The sequence below is a fragment of the Balaenoptera ricei genome, chromosome 7 (assembly GCF_028023285.1).
Source record: "Balaenoptera ricei isolate mBalRic1 chromosome 7, mBalRic1.hap2, whole genome shotgun sequence".
Lineage (NCBI taxonomy): Eukaryota > Metazoa > Chordata > Mammalia > Artiodactyla > Balaenopteridae > Balaenoptera > Balaenoptera ricei.
Window position 1 is genome coordinate 107,679,927 of NC_082645.1, and position 18,851 is coordinate 107,698,777.

Consider the following 18,851-nt stretch of genomic DNA (forward strand, 5'->3'; position numbering starts at 1 on the left):
TTAAGGAAGTCTTTAAGCTTAAATGAGGCCATGAAGGTAGGGCCCTAATCCAATAGGACTGGTGTCCTTATAAGAAGAGAGGGAGACGCCAGGGATGTGAGCACACAGAGAGAAGGCCATGTGAGGACACAGTGAGAAGGTGGCCGTCTGCAAGCCAAGGAGAGAGGCCTCAGGAGAAAGGAACCCTGCCAACACCTTGATCTTGGACTTCTATTCTCCAGAACCGTGAGAAATAAATTTCTGTTGCTTAAGCCTTCTAGTCTGTGGTACCTTGCTATGGCAGCCCTAGCAGACTAACACAGCAGGGCTGGCTTCAAGCGCATGTGACCGGGGCAGTCACAAGAGCCCCACACTCACAACGGCCCTGCACTTGGTTTAGTGCTCTGCTACTGCTGTCTTGAAATTCTTAATAAGTTTTGAACAAAGGGCTCCATATTTTCATTTTGCATAGGGCCCTGCATCTTAAGTAGTCAGTCCCGATAGTTATACCAATTTGGCAAAGTTGCTCAATAACGTTGGCAAAATTTAGAGGTCACTTTCTAGGTCTTTGTTTTAAACCCTATTTTAAAGGAATAAAAATTAAATGTTTATTCTAGAAAGGCAATAAAATGTCTATTTTGAGTATAAATGGTACCTTTTAATGACCAGAAATATTTGACCCACTTACAGGTATAGCTAAGATATTCACTTTACGAATTCACAGAGCTTGGCCAGATCTATTCATCCAATCTCATGTGGATAATTAGGGGGTATAAAAACCAACCTAAAATTGTTCTATTTTCTCCATTATATAAGCTGTTGAGGAGAAAGCAAATGTGGATGTTCTAATTATCGAGGAAGGCCGCATAGCAATCTTGCTGTAATTCAATAGTTGCTTGTTAATTCTTTTTTTTTTTTTTAAAGAAATTCATGTTCTTTTATTTATTTATTTATTTATTTATTTATTTATTTATTTATGACTGTGTTGAGTCTTCGTTTCTGTGCGAGGGCTTTCTCTAGTTGCGGCTAGTGGGGACCACTCTTTTTTTTTTTTTTTTTTTAATTTTTATTTATTATTTATTTATTATGTTTATTTTTGGCTGTGTTGGGTCTTCGTTTCTGTGCGAAGGCTTTCTCCAGTTGCGGCGAGTGGGGACCACTCTTCATCGCGGTGCGCGGACTTCTCACCATCGCGGCCTCTCTTGTTGCGGAGCACAGGCTCCAGATGCGCAGGCTCAGTAATTGTGGCTCACGGGCCCAGTTGGTCCGTGGCATGTGGGATCTTCCCAGACCAGGGCTCGAACCCGTGTCCCCTGCATTGGCAGGCAGATTCTCAACCACTGTGCCACCAGGGAAGCCCTGCTTGTTAATTCTTCACTTCGTCCAGACCCAGTTGGCTATTTTCCTATTAGTAGTTGCTACTATTTTATGTTTTAATGTGAAGATGGGTCTTTTCTGTCGATAAGAATCCACAGTATGCTTCATCCTTCTGAGAGCGGGGTCAGTAAACTACCGTCCTTAGGCCAAGTCTGAGGGGCCCCGCTTTTATGAAGAAAGACTTATTGGAACACAGCCACGCCCATTTGCCTGTATAGTCTATGCTGCTTTCACACTGCAAGGGCAGAGTTGAGAAGTTGTGAGCGACCCTGTATAGCTCACAAAGCAGAAACTATATACTATCTAGCTTTTTATAGAAAAAGGTTGCCAACTCCTGTCCTAGAGGAATTTCTACTGAAGTGCTTTCCTTAATGTAACAGACTCTGAGCTTCGTGGATGCAGATCCTCCTAAAGTCATCACTGTCTCCCGAGGGTCAGTCCACAGTGCCTGGCTAGAAATAGGGCTCAGGACACATTAGTTGATGAGTGGACCAGGGTACACTTGCTCCCTTCACCAGGACCAGTCCTGCCCAGGCCTTACTTACTTGCTGACCCAGGGCATACTTACTTGTTGCTGCTGAAGCTTTGGTTCCATCTTCACTGACTTCAATTTTCGCTTTTTGCAAGATGTGAGAAACATGAAGGTTTTCTGACCCTGTTCCCAGAAAATAAAACAAAAACAGCATTTATTTGATATGCAGGCCATCGGGTTAGTGGGGGAAGTAACCTCAAAGCCATGGCAAGCTCCAATTCTTAAAAGGTGTCAGAAGAAGTGACCTCTTACAGTCCTGGTGATTGAAGGCTGTATGTAGGGTCACCCACAGTTAATTTCAGTCTCTGCTAAGTGAACTGTGACATCACTTCAGAGGAGGGAGTCCCGGACCCCAAATGTGTTAGTGACTCTATCAATTCAACTCTGATCACTAAGAATTTTATTAAAAAATGAAAAGAGCAGGGCTTTAAAAAGGTAGCCTAGTTTTCCAGAAGAAGCAAGCCAACAATATTATTTTTCAATTACAGAATGTCAGATCCAGAAAAAAATATGGCACTTACAGATGGGGGAAAGTGAGGCCCAGAGTGTTAAGAAATCTGTCCCCCAATCAAGTGGCTAATTAGTGGCATGGTAAGTGCTGTCTTTTTTTTTTTTTTTTTAAATTAATTAATTAATTAATTAATTTATTTATTTTTGGCTGTGTTGGGTCTTCGTTTCTGTGCGAGGGCTTTCTCTAGTTGCGGCGAGTGGGAGCCACTCCTCATCACGGTGCGCGGGCCTCTCACTGTCGCGGCCTCTCTTGCTGCAGAGCACAAGCTCCAGACACGCAGGCTCAGTAGTTGTGGCTCACGGGTCTAGCCGCTCCGCGGCATGTGGGATCTTCCCAGACCAGGGCTCGAACCCATGTCCCCTCCACCGGCAGGCAGATTCTCAACCACTGCGCCACCAGGGAAGCCCAGTGCTGTCTTTTCATAACAAAAGTCACTCATCTTATGGGCATATTGGTGAAGAATAGGAGCAGAGTTTAGGCTGCTCTGGAGGGCCAGGCTCATAAATGCAGCCGTGCCTCTGGGACCTTCTAGTGAATTCACTTTCCTTCTCAGTGAATCTTACCATTCCAGCAACGCCCACTGGGGTTAGCATTCGAGGAGAATGCAAACAGAAGTTAATGGTGACCTTGATGGGACACAGGTCTGACGCAAATGGAGAAAGTGCTTTTTGGGTCATCTGCACCGACGCTCGGCTCTAATGTGACCAATCATGAATGAGAGGCACGTTTGCAGGGACCACGTCACCTGCACGGTTAAACAGAACATCTCAGGAGAATTTCTGGCACCTGGTCCTCCCTCTGAACACCTGTGAATGCCCTGCGACTGCTATCTAGTACTTAAGCTACAAAGCTAATCCTGAAGGGGAAAGGGCAGGTTAAAACAGTGCTTCTCAGGGCTTCCCTGGTGGTGCAGTGGTTAGGAATCCGCCTGCCAGTGCAGGGGACACGGGCTCAAGCCCTGGTCTGGGAAGATCCCACATGCCGCGGAGCAACTGAGTCCGTGCGCCACAACTACTGAGCCTGCGCTCTAGAGCCTGTGAGCCACAACTACTGAGCCCGAGTGCCACAACTACTGAAGCCCGTGCGCCTCGATCCTGTGCTCTGCAACGAGAAGCCACCACAATGAGAAGCCGGTGCACTGCAAGGAAGAGTAGCCCCCGTTCGCCACAACTAGAGAAAGCCCGCACGTAGCAATGAAGAGCGAACGCAGCCATAAATAAATAAATAAATTTATAAAAAAAAACCCAAAACAGTGCTTCTCAAACTTCACTGGGATGAGGAATCTTGTTAAAGCGAAGACGCTGATTCAGTAGGTCTGGGTCAGACCCAAAATTGTGAATTTCAAACAAGGTGATGCTAATGCCGCTGGATGGGGGAAGAGAGTTTGGTTCAAAAGGGATGAGAGTATCAGAACATCCATGGAGCTTCAGTTTCACCAGGGAAGTCGCCTTAATCCCCAGCACAGGTACTCAGGTGTTCACTAGCAGGCAACTGAGGTTGGTAATGAACTGTTTGCTTATCACTCAGGGGAAAAATACAACATGGAGCACAAATCATGTTTAAGCCATGCCTTTGGCAGGAGGTGGCTATGCTCTAACTTAAAAAGACAAAGGACCGACCGTTCAAATATGACTCTAGGAAAAAATTACGTGTACTGGCAAATGAAGGAATACTATACCAGCTGTGTCCTAGATGGTTTGGCAAAGGAAAGCTCTAATCAGACTCCTTTGAATTTATATTATTTCAGATTAATGGGTGATGAGATGCCAAAATACCTATCTGAATATAGTGGTGCCTGCTGTAGTTTGGTGGAAGTAAGCATTTGAGAGCTCAAAAATCTTGATTTTGAAAATTTGAAAATACAGGGGAAAAGTTTGCATTTGGAAAAGGAAGAGACTAATGTCTAATTAAGAGCCAAATTTTTAGGTAACAGAGACAACACATGAAATGCTTCTTTAAATGTGTGGGATCGTGTGGGCTTCACATGAAATGTACATGTGAAATGTAGGGATGGATGACTTATGCTGATTTAAGTGATAAAGGCTCAACAGCATACTTTGGTGATATATCAGATTAAACCTTGGAGAGTTTTATGGCAGCACATTCCTAATTTTGACCTTTTCTCTCTGAACAAATCAGAGACTCAATCTGTAACATACTCCACAAGTTTAAGAGCAAGTTTTAAATTGAACATACTTGTTATTTTTGCAAAATTTGCCTTTGATGGATCAAACATATCGGTGATGCCAAGGACCTTCAGCGGCTCCTTCAAATCTGTTTGTGCTACAGCTGTGAACCTAGCACGAAAGCAGAAAATAGGGGGGAAATCAATATACTATAAATGATATAATCAGTGCCAGTGGAAAAAAGGTTTACAAACAGATCCTTTTTAAAGTACACTCTGAACACCTATATCTTTAATTTTAATCCCAAGATTTAAGTACCAGGTAAGTAGAGAACAACTCGTCTCTCAAACACATACCTGGCAAAATGGCACAGTATCAGCAAGTAGGGGTGTCCTTACCCTCATGGGCAATAGGCTCCCCATTCCAGTCCTAGGAAGATCTACAGAAGCACTTTCTCTTATGCTGATGGGGAGATGCAGGGTTGCAATAGGGAAGAACCTCTGTATGCTATTACAAGTTAATCATTAAAGGGATGTTGCCTATAAGCTTAAATTACACATAAATGGCCCATCTCTGGGAACCCTGCCTCCCAGGTAATGAGCATTAAGCTAAAATACTTTTGTTTAGCTCACAGTAACTATCCTGACCAGGCCCGCCTGTGAATGACTGCAGGAAGGAAGAAATGAACACATCCCCTCTGGAGGCTGACAGGAACCAGGAAAGGTCTGACTTTACTCCCTCCCCTTTGTAGTATAAAAGAAGCCTGAATTCTAACTTGGGGAAGATGGTTCTTTGGGACACTAGTCCACCATCTTCTCCATCTGCTGGCTTTCTGAATAAAGTTGCTATTCCTTGATATTTCTTGATTTACTGGTCTGTCAAGTGGCAAGAAATACAAGCTTGGACTCGGTAACAGGGTGTTGATGAGTGTCTGGTATTCTGGAATATCTACAGTTCTTCCCCATACCCAACTACAGAGTCATGATCTTGGCTGCTGTAAGAGCCACCATACTTACTGGGATTGGGGATGGTCAAAAGAGAGGAAATACATTCCTGCTGGTTCGTGTTGGGATTCTGGAAGCATTTTACCATTAAAACTGGGGCAAATATTAGGAATGGTATTCATTTGGGTTTGATATGGATTTCTTGGATATTTGTAGACTATCTGGCATTATAGTTATAGATATGTAAATGTCAGTTATTAAATCTATCATCAGAGGGTGTTTTACCAGATTTTATCACATCCTGTGGGAAAGCCACAAGGGTAAGTGAGCAGATTCTCATCACAGATGGGCTATTATGGTAATTCACATGGTAATTTACCATTATAACTATAATTTATGTACATCACCAGCTTCTTCATTTATGGCAAGCACTGCCTATGTGAAGGCTTATTTTATAACAAAAAGAAATACTCTTGGGAGAATTACTAATACTAATACTAATAAGAATTACTAATACTTATTATGAATGTACTCTTCTGATTACTTAACTCAGTGGCTAGAGAATTAAAAGCTATTAGAACTGGAAGGTATTGTCACCATCACTGAGGCCTGGGTGGTTTAAAGCCCTGGATACTGACAAAACAGTAATGTTGAAAAGTTTATAAAAAGGGGACATTCACTGCCTGCTTCACAGATCTGGGCAAAGTATTCTCTGACCTGTTAGAAATTTAGGAATCAGACAGAATTTGGGATTCCTTTCCCCTTGGTTTCAAGTTGTAACAGTTCAGGTTTCATCTATATTATACTTTTAGGGTATAATAGAAAAACTGCCCTAGATACTAATGTAAGAACTCTGCCTGGGTGGCTTCAAAATATTTCCTTATTACCTACCTTTTGGACCTTGGTCTTTAGCAACTTCCAGGTAAAACTTAGGTACCTAGAATGAAACTCCTTATCAAAACAAACAGAGCACTACTAAACTTTACTGTATTATCAGCATACTATCAGATGATGATTTGCATCTGCTTTTCAGTCTTTTGAATAGTGACCTATATTAAAAGCCCTTGTAGTGGCACAAGAGCTGTAGTCTTGTGGAGGCTTAGAGACCAGGCTGCCTTCTTTCCTTCCCCGTCATCACTATCCTGCCATATAAGAGGCACAGGGATTGAAAACCAACTTTTACGAAAGCACAGCCTTGTAGTCCCACCATGCAATTTCTGCAAAATAAGGCAGGTTTCATGATGTGTCTATTTCAGCCTTCAGTTGGCCAGTATCTGACACAATCACTCCCAGGGATGGAGTAGTCCTGTTGTTTTCTCTTTTAGGGAAAGGGGCTACTTACTTGGGCAGGATGACCTGCACCCTCTTGGGCACCATGGTGCTCATCCAGCTGTCTATGGTCTTGGTGCTGATGTGCGGGATGATGGCCGAGAGTGGGGTGGAGCTCTCTGTCGGCAGCGCAATCAGCATGCTGATGCTCTCCCCGTGGTAGGGCAGCTCGATGAAGTTGTACCATAAGTCACTGGGGGTGCTTGTAGACCCTAAAGAAATCAGAGGCAGATTCAGTGCATCCTTGGTGACTTCCAGAAGGGGCATGAATGGTTGCTGATCGCCAGGGTAGCTTCAGAGGGAAGAGAGCAATTCAGGTTGAGAACTTCCCTATTCTAAAAATAGCTTGCTTAAAAAACCCTCAACAAAATACTAGCAGACAGAATCCAACAACACATTAAAAGGATCATACACCATGATCAAGTGGGATTTATCCCAGGGATGCAAGGATTCTTCAATATACACAAATCAAACAATGTGATACACCATATTAACAAATTAAAGAATAAAACCCATATGATCATCTCAATAGATGCAGAAAAAGCTTTGGACAAAATTCAACACCTATTTATGATAAAAACTCTCCAGAAAGTGGGCATAGAGGGAACCTACCTCAACATAATAAAGGCCATATATGACAAACCCACAGCAAACATCATTCTCAATGGTGAAAAACTGAAAGCATTTCCTCTAAGATCAGGAGCAAGACAAGGATGTCCACTCTCACCACTATTATTCAACATAGTTTTGGAAGTCCTAGCGACAGCAATCAGAGAAGGAAAAGAAATAAAAGGAATACAAATTGGAAAAGAAGAAGTAAAACTGTCACTGTTTGCAGATGACACGATACTATACATAGAGAATCCTAAAGATGCCACCAGAAAACTACTAGAGCTAATCAATGAATCTGGTAAAGTTGCAGGATACAAAATTAATGCACAGAAATCTCTTGCATTCCTATATACTAACAATGAAAGATCAGAAAGACAAATTAAGGAAACACTCTCATTTAGCATTGCAACAAAAAGAATAAAATACCTAGGAATAAACCTACCTAGGGAGACAAAAGACCTGTATGCAGAACACTATAAGACACTGATGAAAGAAATTAAAGATGATACAAACAGATGGAGAGATACACCATGTTCTTGGATTGGAAGAATCACTATTGTGAAAATGACTATACTACCTAAACAATCTACAGATTCAATGCAATCCCTATCAAATTACCAATGGCATTTTTTATAGAACTAGAACAAAAAATCTTAAAATTTGTATGCAGACACAAAAGACCCCAAGTAGCCAACACAATCTTGAGGGAAAAAAATGGAGCTGGAGGAATCAGACTCCCAGACTTCAGACTATACTACAAAGCAACAGTAATCAAGACAATATGGTACTGGCACAAAAACAGAAATATAGATCAATGGAACAGGATAGAAAGCCCAGAGATAAACCCACACACCTATGGTCAACTAATCTATGACAAAGGAGGCAAGGATATACAATGGAGAAAAGACAGTCTCTTCAATAAGTGGTGGTGGGAAAAATGGACAGCTACATGTAAAAGAATGAAATTAAAACACTCCCTAACACCATACACAGAAATAAACTCAAAATGGGTTAAAGACCTAAATGTAAGACTGGACACTATAAAACTCTTAGAGGAAAACATAGGAAGAACACCCTTTGACATAAATCACAGCAAGATCTTTTTTGATCCACCTCCTAGAGTAATGGAAATGAAAACAAAAATAAACAAATGGGACCTAATGAAACTTAAAAGCTTTTGCACAGCAAAGGAAACTACAAACAAGACAAAAAAGACAACCCTCAGAATGGGAGAAAATATCTGCAAACAAATCAACGGACAAAGGATTAATCTCCAAAATATATAAACAGCTCATGCACCTCAATATTAAAAAAACAAACAACTGAATCCAAAAATGGGCAGAAGACCTAAATAGACATTTCTCCAAAGAAGACATACAGATGGCCAAGAGGCACATGAAAAGCTGCTCATCATCACCAATTATTAGAGAAAGGCAAATCAAAATTACAATGAGGTATCACCTCACACCAGTTAGAATGGGCATCATCAGAAAATCTACAAACAACAAATGCTGGAGAGGGTGTGGAGAAAATGGAACCCTTTTGCACTGTTGGTGGGACTGTAAATTGATACAGCCACTTTGGAGAACAGCATGGAGGTTCCTTAAAAAACTAAAAATAGAATTACCATATGACCCAGCAATCCCACTACTGAGCATATACCCAGGGAAAACCATAATTCAAAAAGACACATGCACCCGAATGTTCACTGCAGCACTATTTATAATAGCCAGGTCATGGAAGCAACCTAAATGCCCATCGACAGATGAATGGATAAAGAAGATGTGGTACATATATACAATGGAATATTACTCAGCCATAAAAAGGAATGAAATTGGGTCATTTGTAGAGACGTGGATGAATCTAGAGACTGTCATACAGAGTGAAGTAAGTCAGAAAGAGAAAAACAAATATCGTATATTAACGCATATATGTGGAACCTAGAAAAATGGTACAGATGAATGGGTTTGCAGGGCAGAAGTAGAGACACAGATGTAGAGAACAAACGTATGGACAACAAGGGGGGAAAGCGGCGGGGGGTGGGGGTGGTGGTGGGATGAATTGGGTGATTGGGATTGACATGTATACACTGATGTGTATAAAATTGATGACTAATTAGGACCTGCTTTATAAAAAAATAAATAAAATAAAATTCAAAAATTCAAAAATAAATAAAAAATAAAAATAGCTTGCTTAGAAAGTCAAAGATAAGGGCAATTATTTCTTCCTTCCCTGGTAAAGAATTCTTTAGTCTAGACATGTCTAAACAGAATGCCTTTGGCTGTCACTAAAGTCATACTAATTCTGTTCAGTAGAACTTAACTAGATCACAAGGCACCTAGAATACAGTGCTTTGCAAGTTGACCCTTATCATATGGATGAAGGAATGAATCTGAGCTGCCTAAGAATGATTCTTTTGGTGGCGTCTCTGAATGCATGTGAAGAGGAGGGAGCAAGGGAGGGGGTAAACAGCTTCCACTGTTTAGGGTCCACTCTGTGCCAGGCCCACACCAACCACCCCAACGCAATTAGCATCTACAGCGCCCCACCAGGTAGGTATACGCAGTCCTATTTTACAGCTGGGGAGGCTACAATTAGAGAAATTAAGTAACTTACCAAGGGACACATGGCTAAAAAGTGGACCAGGACTCAGTACGGACTCAGTACGTCTAATGCCAAAGATGATCCTCCTTCACTGCCTGACTTCCTACTCACTCTTCATTCATTCCAGTAACTACCATTAGGGCTTTTTGATACTTTATGGTACTTGTGCTTACTGATGAAAACCCAAGAAGGATTTAAACCAGCATTTCTCAGAATGTCATCTAGAGAACACACATCCTGCAAGACGTCCGGTAGACAAAACGGATTACACACCCCAGGAAGTTGAGGAAGCACCAGACACTTGATTCTTCCTGCAGATTCATAATATACACCAATGGGCTTCCCTGGTGGCGCAGTGGTTGAGAATCTGCCTGCTAATGCAGGGGACACGGGTTCGAGCCCTGGTCTGGGAAGATCCCACATGCCGCGGAGCAACTAGGCCCGTGAGCCACAACTACTGAGCCTGCGCGTCTGGAGCCTGTGCTCCGCAACAAGAGAGGCCGCGACAGTGAGAGGCCCACGCACCGCGATGAAGAGTGGCCCCCGCTTGCCACAGCTAGAGAAAGCCCTCGCACAGAAACGAAGACCCAACACAGCCAAATAAATAAATAAATAATAATTAAAGGTGCTAATAATTAAAAAAATATATATATATACACCAATGATAGAAAGGCTCTGAGATATCCCGAAGAAAACTGTTTAGCTCTAGTTATTCTCAGGTTTCCCAAACTAATTTGATCTTAGAACCCTTTTATCCCCACGTAAAATATTCAAAACATTTAGCAACTGAGCAGCACAGCCGAGCACTGCCCATCCGAGTGGACGCAAGTGCAGACATGATGGGCTCTGGAGAGAAGCCCAGGGCATGAGCATGGGGCCCAGAGGGGCCATGAACTCCCGGGAGAAAAAGCCTTCCACAGAGCATGCCTTAGGAGCCCACGGAACCTTTACATTAGACATGCGATGGGAGAGTTGTAAGAATTAACCAGGTGAATGGAAAACCAGCATTTCTAGATGACGGTGGATGTCTGAAATGTTTTCTGAAACACTTCCAACTTTTGAAGAAGACCTCGGTGATCTTGCTGAGGTTACTTAACCTCTGTGTGCCTCCTGGTTTGGAGAATGGAGAGACCAGGGATATTGAAAGTGTGTAGCTCACAGGATTGTTGTGATGATGAAAGTAGAAGACATACACGTATAAGGTACTCAGCAGGGCCTGGCCCACGGTGGGTGCCCAGTGAACACCGGCTCCCTCTCCCTCCTCCTCTGAATGACCCGGAAGGACAACATATTTAAGAACGAGAGAAAAGAGAAAGCGAGTTTCTCTCATGATTGTCACTTGTCTTTTCTTTGGGGATGACTTTGCTAATCACTGCATCTGAGACAAGGAACGTCAGTAAGCCAGTTGTCCAGAGACAGGGGTTGGGAGGGAGGTACTGATGGAGAGAGAGAGAGAGAGAGAGAGAGAGAGAGAGAGAGAGAGAGAGAGACAGCGTACTGTGTCTTCGTTACGTAACAAACACTTTTAGCTGTAAAATATGATAAGAATGGTGAAGCTCTTAGTATACATGACACTACAGGATGACACGACAGCTTCTCCTTGAGGAAGAAATATGTGGACAATTCATGGGGGTGCTCGGTGTCTCCTGTCCCCATGTGCCACCCTCGCCTGCAGGGCTGCTCAGGTACCCAGGGTGCCTGGCCTCAGCTCCGGACACACGTGGACTCTCCTTCTCGCCCGGGTCCCATCTTGGGGCTGCCAGAGACTCCAAGATGGGAGTCTTCACCTTTACTTTTACCCTGCATGATAAAATGGTCTCAGCAGAAACTGAAAAATTGATGGAAAAGTGAGAAAAAAAACCCACTTCCTAATAAGCCCTTTAATCCTCAAAGAAAACATTAGGTTCCTACACTGGTAGAGCTCATTTTTAGAAACTGCGAAAAAGGGACTTCCTTGGTGGCGCAATGGTTAAGAATCCACCTGCCAATGCAGGGGACATGGGTTTGAGCCCTGGTCCGGGAAGATCCCACATGCCGCGGAGCAGCTAAGCCCGTGCGCCACAACCACTGAGCCTGCGTTCTAGAGCCCGTGCTCTGCAACAAGAGAAGCCACCGCAATGAGAAGCCCGTGCACCGCAACGAAGACCCAATGCAGCCGAAATAAATAAATTAAAAAAAAAAAAAAAAAGAAACTGCGAAATGTGGGAAGTTGTTAATAAATGACTGCTCCAGGGCATGAAATTAGGACCTGGAAGCATTCATTAGCCACTCTAGAAATGTTTACTGTTCTGAAAGGTCAGGATCCTGAAAAATGAAAAGTTAGAAGCTGGGGTGTGTTCGAGGTGGGGCGAGAGCTGCTCCTTCTACCAGGGAATCCAGCCTCGACGGGACCATCATTAACTGGTCAGTAAGGTGAAAAACTGCTCACCATTCTGCATCTCGTCACCCACATCTGCCTGACGGTCCATTTCTTCCCGCCTACAGGTCTGCTTCTGATCACGGGAGCTGATGACAAATGCTGGCTCAGCTGACTCCGTACACGCGCCCCTTCCATGCTTATCTTTACAAAATAACCCCTTTCCTCTCCATCCACCCAATCACAGAGGTACTGCTTTCACAGCATGGTTTTACAGAGGACAAAGGTTAAAGACACAAGATCTGGAGTTACAGGACCTGAATTCAAATCCTGGCTCAGACACATGCTAGCTCTGGGACTTCGGCAAGTTCCTGAACTCCAAGTCTTAGTTTCTCTATCTGTAAAATGGGACGTTAGTACCTACCTTACAGAGCTGTTGTGAAAATTAAATGAGAAAATACACGCCCAGAGCTCAGCCCAGTGGCTGCACACAGCAAAAACCTTCATCTATGGGTGTGAGCAGCTTTGTAAGATACTTTGCTTCTTAAGTGTCAGAATCGATCCACCAAGAGAAACCACACCCGCTGCATTGGGGCACAGCTCCCGGGTGGAATGAACCAGGCAGGGAAGGGGTATTTGGGAAACTTGTGTCAGAGCAGGAAGCCTGTCATCATGCCAGACCTCTTCCAGCCCCAGGCCCTCCATCCTTTAACATCTGGGAAGCAGACTGAGTGTTCTTTAATGAAGATAATTCCTGCAATATATAGAGATGTGAATGGAGCAGGCCTATTCATTCTAAAAAGAAGGGAAGAGATGAAAGGGGAAAATCGGTCTTTTCTCTTAGATGAATCATGATCAACAAAAACCTTTAATGAGACATAACAGGCAAAGAATCAAGTATTGAAAATATGGAGAAGATGTAAAACTTTCTGTAGGTGGTGCTTTGGGGATGGTCCAGTTTTTCTGGAAAGCCCCCTGAAGTACTCTGATTCCTATTTTAAGCCCTACAAGGGAGGCTGTATTGATAGCTAGGCTTGCTGAAGTACAAAGAACTCTTCTCAGCCTGTAAAATCAGAGACAGTATTTTAAATATTCAGTATCAGGAAAGCCTTATAGATGAAAGTCCCTTTAATTACCTTCTACTACAAGCAGCGCTGTGGATTTCTGAGTCTTAAGGAACTGTTCAGGCTATACTTAAGTAGAAATTGAAATATACATTTGAAAAAAAGAACCACAACAAGTAGACCCACTGTATATAGTAGTCTATATTCAGGCTGCAGTGGAAAGGGAGTTTGGGGAGAGTTAATGGGGAAGGAGGAGTGGTTTAAGCAACTGGGTGAGTGTTGGTGCCATTTGCTGGGCGAAGGAACACTGCGGGGAGAGCTAGATGGCAAGGGCAAGAGTATATTTATCTGTGGAACCAGAACTTAATAGACAACTAATTAGAGACATAATATGGATATGTAGGTATGAGTTGGAAGCTCAGAGGAGAGTGGAAGCTAGAAACATACTGTATATTCATAGACACACATGTATATACACATACATATGTATGTTTGGAATTCTTTGTGGTCTTTTTCAAAGCAGAAAAGTCTCTTAAATCTAAATCCATAACCATAAAAACAGAAAATTTGTAACAACTTTGATTCAGCAATTCCTATCCAAGGACATTACCTTTAGAAGTTCTGACACAAATATCTAAAGATTTATGTACAAGAATGCTCACTGTAGTGTTGTTATAGGAAAAAAAGTAAATGGCCATCCCTAAGGTATTATGATACATTTATAACATTATGGAGTGTTATGCAGCTGATAAAAGTATCAAGTAGATCCACAAGAATTGACATAAGAGGTTTTCCAAGACAGACTGTCTAATGAATAAACAGATTACAAAATAGAAATTATAGTGTAATCCTATGTATGCAAAAAAGTTGGATAGACAAATTTTACATATCCATAGAAAAAGCCTCAAATGATATCCATAGAAAATGCCTCAAAAAGCCTAGCACTTAATAGGGGTTTTTATGCTGGGAAATGGGAATATAGAGTAACATTTACTTTCTGCCTTATATACCGTTGTATTTGAGGACTTTGCAATGAATATGAAATACATTTCTACTAATTTTTAAGGCTTTTTTTTTTTAATGGAAAAGTCTCTGCCCTCAAAGTGCTTACACTTTATGGGGCTTAAGTCAGAAGAGTTTTCCCCTCCTATTTTCTACCCTCTCCCTTAATGTTATTAAGGAAATCCTCTCAGAGACCTTGATGATTATCTTGGAGGAAAAGTCAGGAAGGCTGAAAAACAGGTAAATGGAAGGACAATGTTTCAGCAAAGTGACCAAAGATGGCGAGGCCTGGCTGAGGCCTCACGAGGCGCTGGGCAGGTGGCACCAGAGCCTGAGTGAGTGAGTTCAGGCAGCCTGGCCTGGCTCAGCCATCAGGACCACCTGCCTCCCATCGCTGGCTGGTCGAGTGGGCCAGATTGCGATGAGACAGGACGAAAATGGGTGACCGGCTGTGTGGTCTATGGTCATGAAAACAAATGACTTCTTGGGGCCACCACAGACTGCTGAGCTTTCTCCAGAAGACAAACCTGCCTCGTCTTTCCATGAAAAACTTCTCTGCCAGCCAAAGAGGGAAAGCTGGGAGTCGATGACACCACTGGACTCTGTCTCCTGGCCCACGAAGGAGCTGGGTTCCAACCCCAAGTTACTCAGTAAAAACCCATGACAGCGTAGAAAGGGGGGGCAGGAAGGATGGTCCCAGACCACTTAACAGTGTGTACTTGGCAGGGAATGAGAGCAAGGGGACTTTCACGTTCTGTTCTGAATTCAGTACAGATCAATCAAGGTCTGACAGCTAACAGACAGGACACCAAACTGGGTCAATTCAGCAGAGTTTAATGAAGGGACCACTTATAAAGCAAGGATAGGGTACAGAGGAGCCATTAAGGATGGTACCCTGGGCTACAAACAGTGGGGCACCATTACCAGCCTTAGCCTGGGAGGGCCGAGGGTAGGGGCTGGTGGCCCAGAGAGAAAGAGCCTTTGGGCAGGTCCTGATGGCAGGAGACCTTGGGTGGAGGGATGCTGCGGCCCTGGCGATGCAGGGAGAGGGCTGGGAAGCCAGTGCCCAAGCGCGCTCTCCTCCCTTACCCCATCACCTGCTGGTTCACCGCACTAGCCAGTCAACGGGAAGCCAGGGGAAAAGGGAGCCCACTGATGCAGTCTCCTGGGGCTTCAGAAGAGGGTGGAGAAGGGAGGGCATGAATCAGGGAAGGCGGGGGAAGAGATCCCCCACACTGTGGAGCTGTGGAGTTTGAATCTTGGACCATAAGAATGTATGTGTGTCTTACTTTCCATAAGGCACACCACAGATTCTTAGACAAACCAGTTCTCAATTGAAAAGCCACCTGGATATGTAACTCCCTCTCTGGGAACATCCTATATACTCAAGAAAAGCATCTTCCATTCCTACAAACATTTTAATCTTTCATGGGAATGCCTACAGAAGCCTTGCTGATTTATTCTTTACTGACTTATTCATTATTTTTCAGCAACAGAAATATACAGTAAATGAGGCCTTCTCGCGTTTTGTTTTATTAGAATGTGTACAAAGATTGACCTAAAATAAAATAACTGTGCTTCGGATAGGAGCTGGGGGCCACGCTAGCATTCCATGACGTCTTCCTGGGCAACGTAACCTGAGAATGAGTTCTGGACAAAAAGAGCCTTTCATTGGTCTCAGTTGCTTAGCATGCTACCTTTCTGCAGGGCTTTTTTTTTTTTTTTTTTAATATTTATTTATTTATTTTGCTGCACTGGGTCTTAGTTGCGGCATGCGGGATCTAGTTCTCTGACCAGGGATCAAACCGGGGCCCCCTGCATAGGGAGCGCAGAGTCTTAACCACTGGACCGTCAGGGAAGTCCCTCTGCAGGGCTTTTAAATACCTATTATCTTGATAAAATGTATTGAGTGAATGACAAAATTCTACCTGGACGTTTGATGAAAGACATGGGAGAAGGAAAGTGACTTTATTGTGTCCCTCGCATGAGTCATTTCTGAAGTTAAAGAATTAGGCAGCTGGAGAAACGTTGAGCAGTGCTTGATCTAATATATACTGTATATGCAAAGGGAATACTTGGGACCCACATATCCGCATATAGATTGGAGACATAAAGGCTAACTTATAGAGGAAAAAGAAGTTTAACTTAAACTGGACCACTGATACTTCAGTGAAAGCAGGTTTAAAAAACAGTCACCAGCCTTAGTTACCTATGTGTGGTAATGACTGCAGAGGTGGGTCATTTTCTTTTTCCCCCAACTGTAAAACTGACACATGTTCCTTCAAAAAAATTTCAAACTCAAACAAAGAAAAATAATCATTTGAAATACTACCACTTAACATTTTATTGAACATCCTCCAAGACATGTCTGTATGAATATATAGAAAGTATTTTACATAAATGAGATGAAACAGCATCTGCTGTTCTGTACCTTGTTTTCTGAAATCAACCACATATTATATAACTCTCTACTTATATAAATCTAATTATCATGTGTGTTCCACTACATGTACGTATATGGCTTCTATTTATTTGCTAGTGTATGATTATCTTCATATTATAAATTCCTTGGCGTGAGACTGCTGAGGCGGGGCTTCTAGAAAGTCCTCCAGACCACGGCTCCCCACCACCAACAGCACCCAAGGGTGCCCACATGCCCCCCACACCAGAGCCACGATTGGGCTTTGTCAATCTTCGTAATTTTTGCTAATCTGATCAGTGGAAAAGAGATCTAATTTTTACTTTTATTTTCGATTTGGTAATGTAAGATTGCTAATGATGACTTGACAATACATGCAATATGTTTCATGTCCATGATAATTCTCATTTTGTGAATTATCCTGTCATCTTTAAATTTCAACCTAAAAGCGTTACATGTGTTATACATTAATACATAACCTTTGTAAATAATGCAAAGACTTACCATGAGCTTTTAAAAAATCCTGCCCTCTCCTCCCCTGCCCTTTATAAAAAATAAAAAGGCAGATTTGCTCTTGAGCTAAGTGACAGCACCCGAGGGCCTTTCTGCGGCTGGCACATTCTAGGACTGAGTCTCACCGAGTGTGAACTTACCGCACCGGAACACGGAGAGCTGGGCCAGCATCGGCACTTGGTAGGATTTCCCATCAGCTGCCACAAACGTGCGCTTCTTTGTGTTCTCAGGCTGAAACCGTGATTTCCATAAACCCTTAAAATACACTGCATTGACCAGGACCAGTCTGGTGAGGACACCGTCGAGGAGATCCGGGGACAGCAGATTGTCGATCATACCTGGGCAGTCAGAGAACAGACACAGAGGACACTCAGGATTGGCAGTCCGCTTGGGGGCAAAAGGCAGCTGCAGGGTCGGGGGGAATGAAAAATCTGAGAAATTTTAAGATTCAAAGATTTGTAAAATTTAAAAATTCAAAGATTTTTAAAATTTTAAATTTACAAGATTTTTAAAAGAAATTTTATAATATCCTCTAGTCCCTTCTAATTTTTTTCCTCACTAAAAATTAAAAGCTGAAAACAAGTTAAAAATCAGAGGACCAGAAAAGACTTCAGAGACCCTCTATTTAGGGTTACCAAACTTTTCATCAAGAAATTCTTTTATAACTAATTCCCTATAAACCCCATATTTTAAGAACATTTTGCTCATCCGCATAAGCTATACTTAATTCATAATTAATTTCTCTGTTTTTGATAACTGACATGTATGACTGCCAGTGAGGGCTTTTGGTCGGCACAAGATAAACAGTTGTCGTGTTGCTTTGTTGTAACCACTGGGTTGATTTAATCCCAGTTAAAAATAAAGGAACGCTTCAGCCTGTGTAATGTTATCAAAGGCAAATGCTTAATTTCTCTTAAGATTTTAGGAATGTTGAGCATTAGTTTGGAATCCCTGATTATTATATATTTACTTAAAGAAGAGTTGAGACTAAAATTGGTATCTATATTTATGGGTCAGGGATCCATTTAGGCTCATATTATAGAGATAAGAAGAAATGGGGTCTCTCCCAGAATAATTAATTGTTAAGGAAGATGCTCTTCACAGGATATCAGGATGGTCCAGCTTGTTTGTGCAGGAATGAAGCACACACAACTGTTGCAATTTCAGGATGTTCTTGTGAAGTCACAAAGACCCTTCTAAAGTGCTACCTGTGCTTGAAGCTTTGAATTTTCATTTAGGTTCCTTTTGCTTGGTTTTTGAAGATTCAACTGTGCGTTTGTGTGTGTGTGCGCGTGTGTGTGTGTGTGTGTGTGTGTGTGCGTATATGGGTTTAAGAGAGATCACTAACACTAAAGCTATTAAAAATTAGTTCAGTGTAGCTTTTGGTCCAACTTTTTAAAAATGTTCATAATATAAATGCAAGTTACAATACATTAAATGGTGAGAATAAAACCAACAGCTTCTGAAGAAGCAAGAATATCTG

At 42.5% G+C, this 18,851-nt stretch overlaps 1 protein-coding gene across 2 annotated transcripts in view; it reads right to left on the reverse strand.

Moving 5' to 3' along the window:
- Positions 1-18,851, reverse strand: part of SERPINE2 (serpin family E member 2) — a 76,031-nt gene that overhangs the window by 2,679 nt on the left and 54,501 nt on the right. For both annotated transcript variants that reach the window (XM_059928817.1, XM_059928816.1), the window contains exons 4-7: positions 17,509-17,706; positions 6,812-7,010; positions 4,596-4,696; positions 1,925-2,011 (exon numbers count right to left, since the gene is read on the reverse strand). In XM_059928817.1, the coding sequence (XP_059784800.1) occupies positions 1,925-2,011; positions 4,596-4,696; positions 6,812-7,010; positions 17,509-17,706 (585 nt within the window). The remainder of the gene's footprint in view (positions 1-1,924; positions 2,012-4,595; positions 4,697-6,811; positions 7,011-17,508; positions 17,707-18,851) is intronic.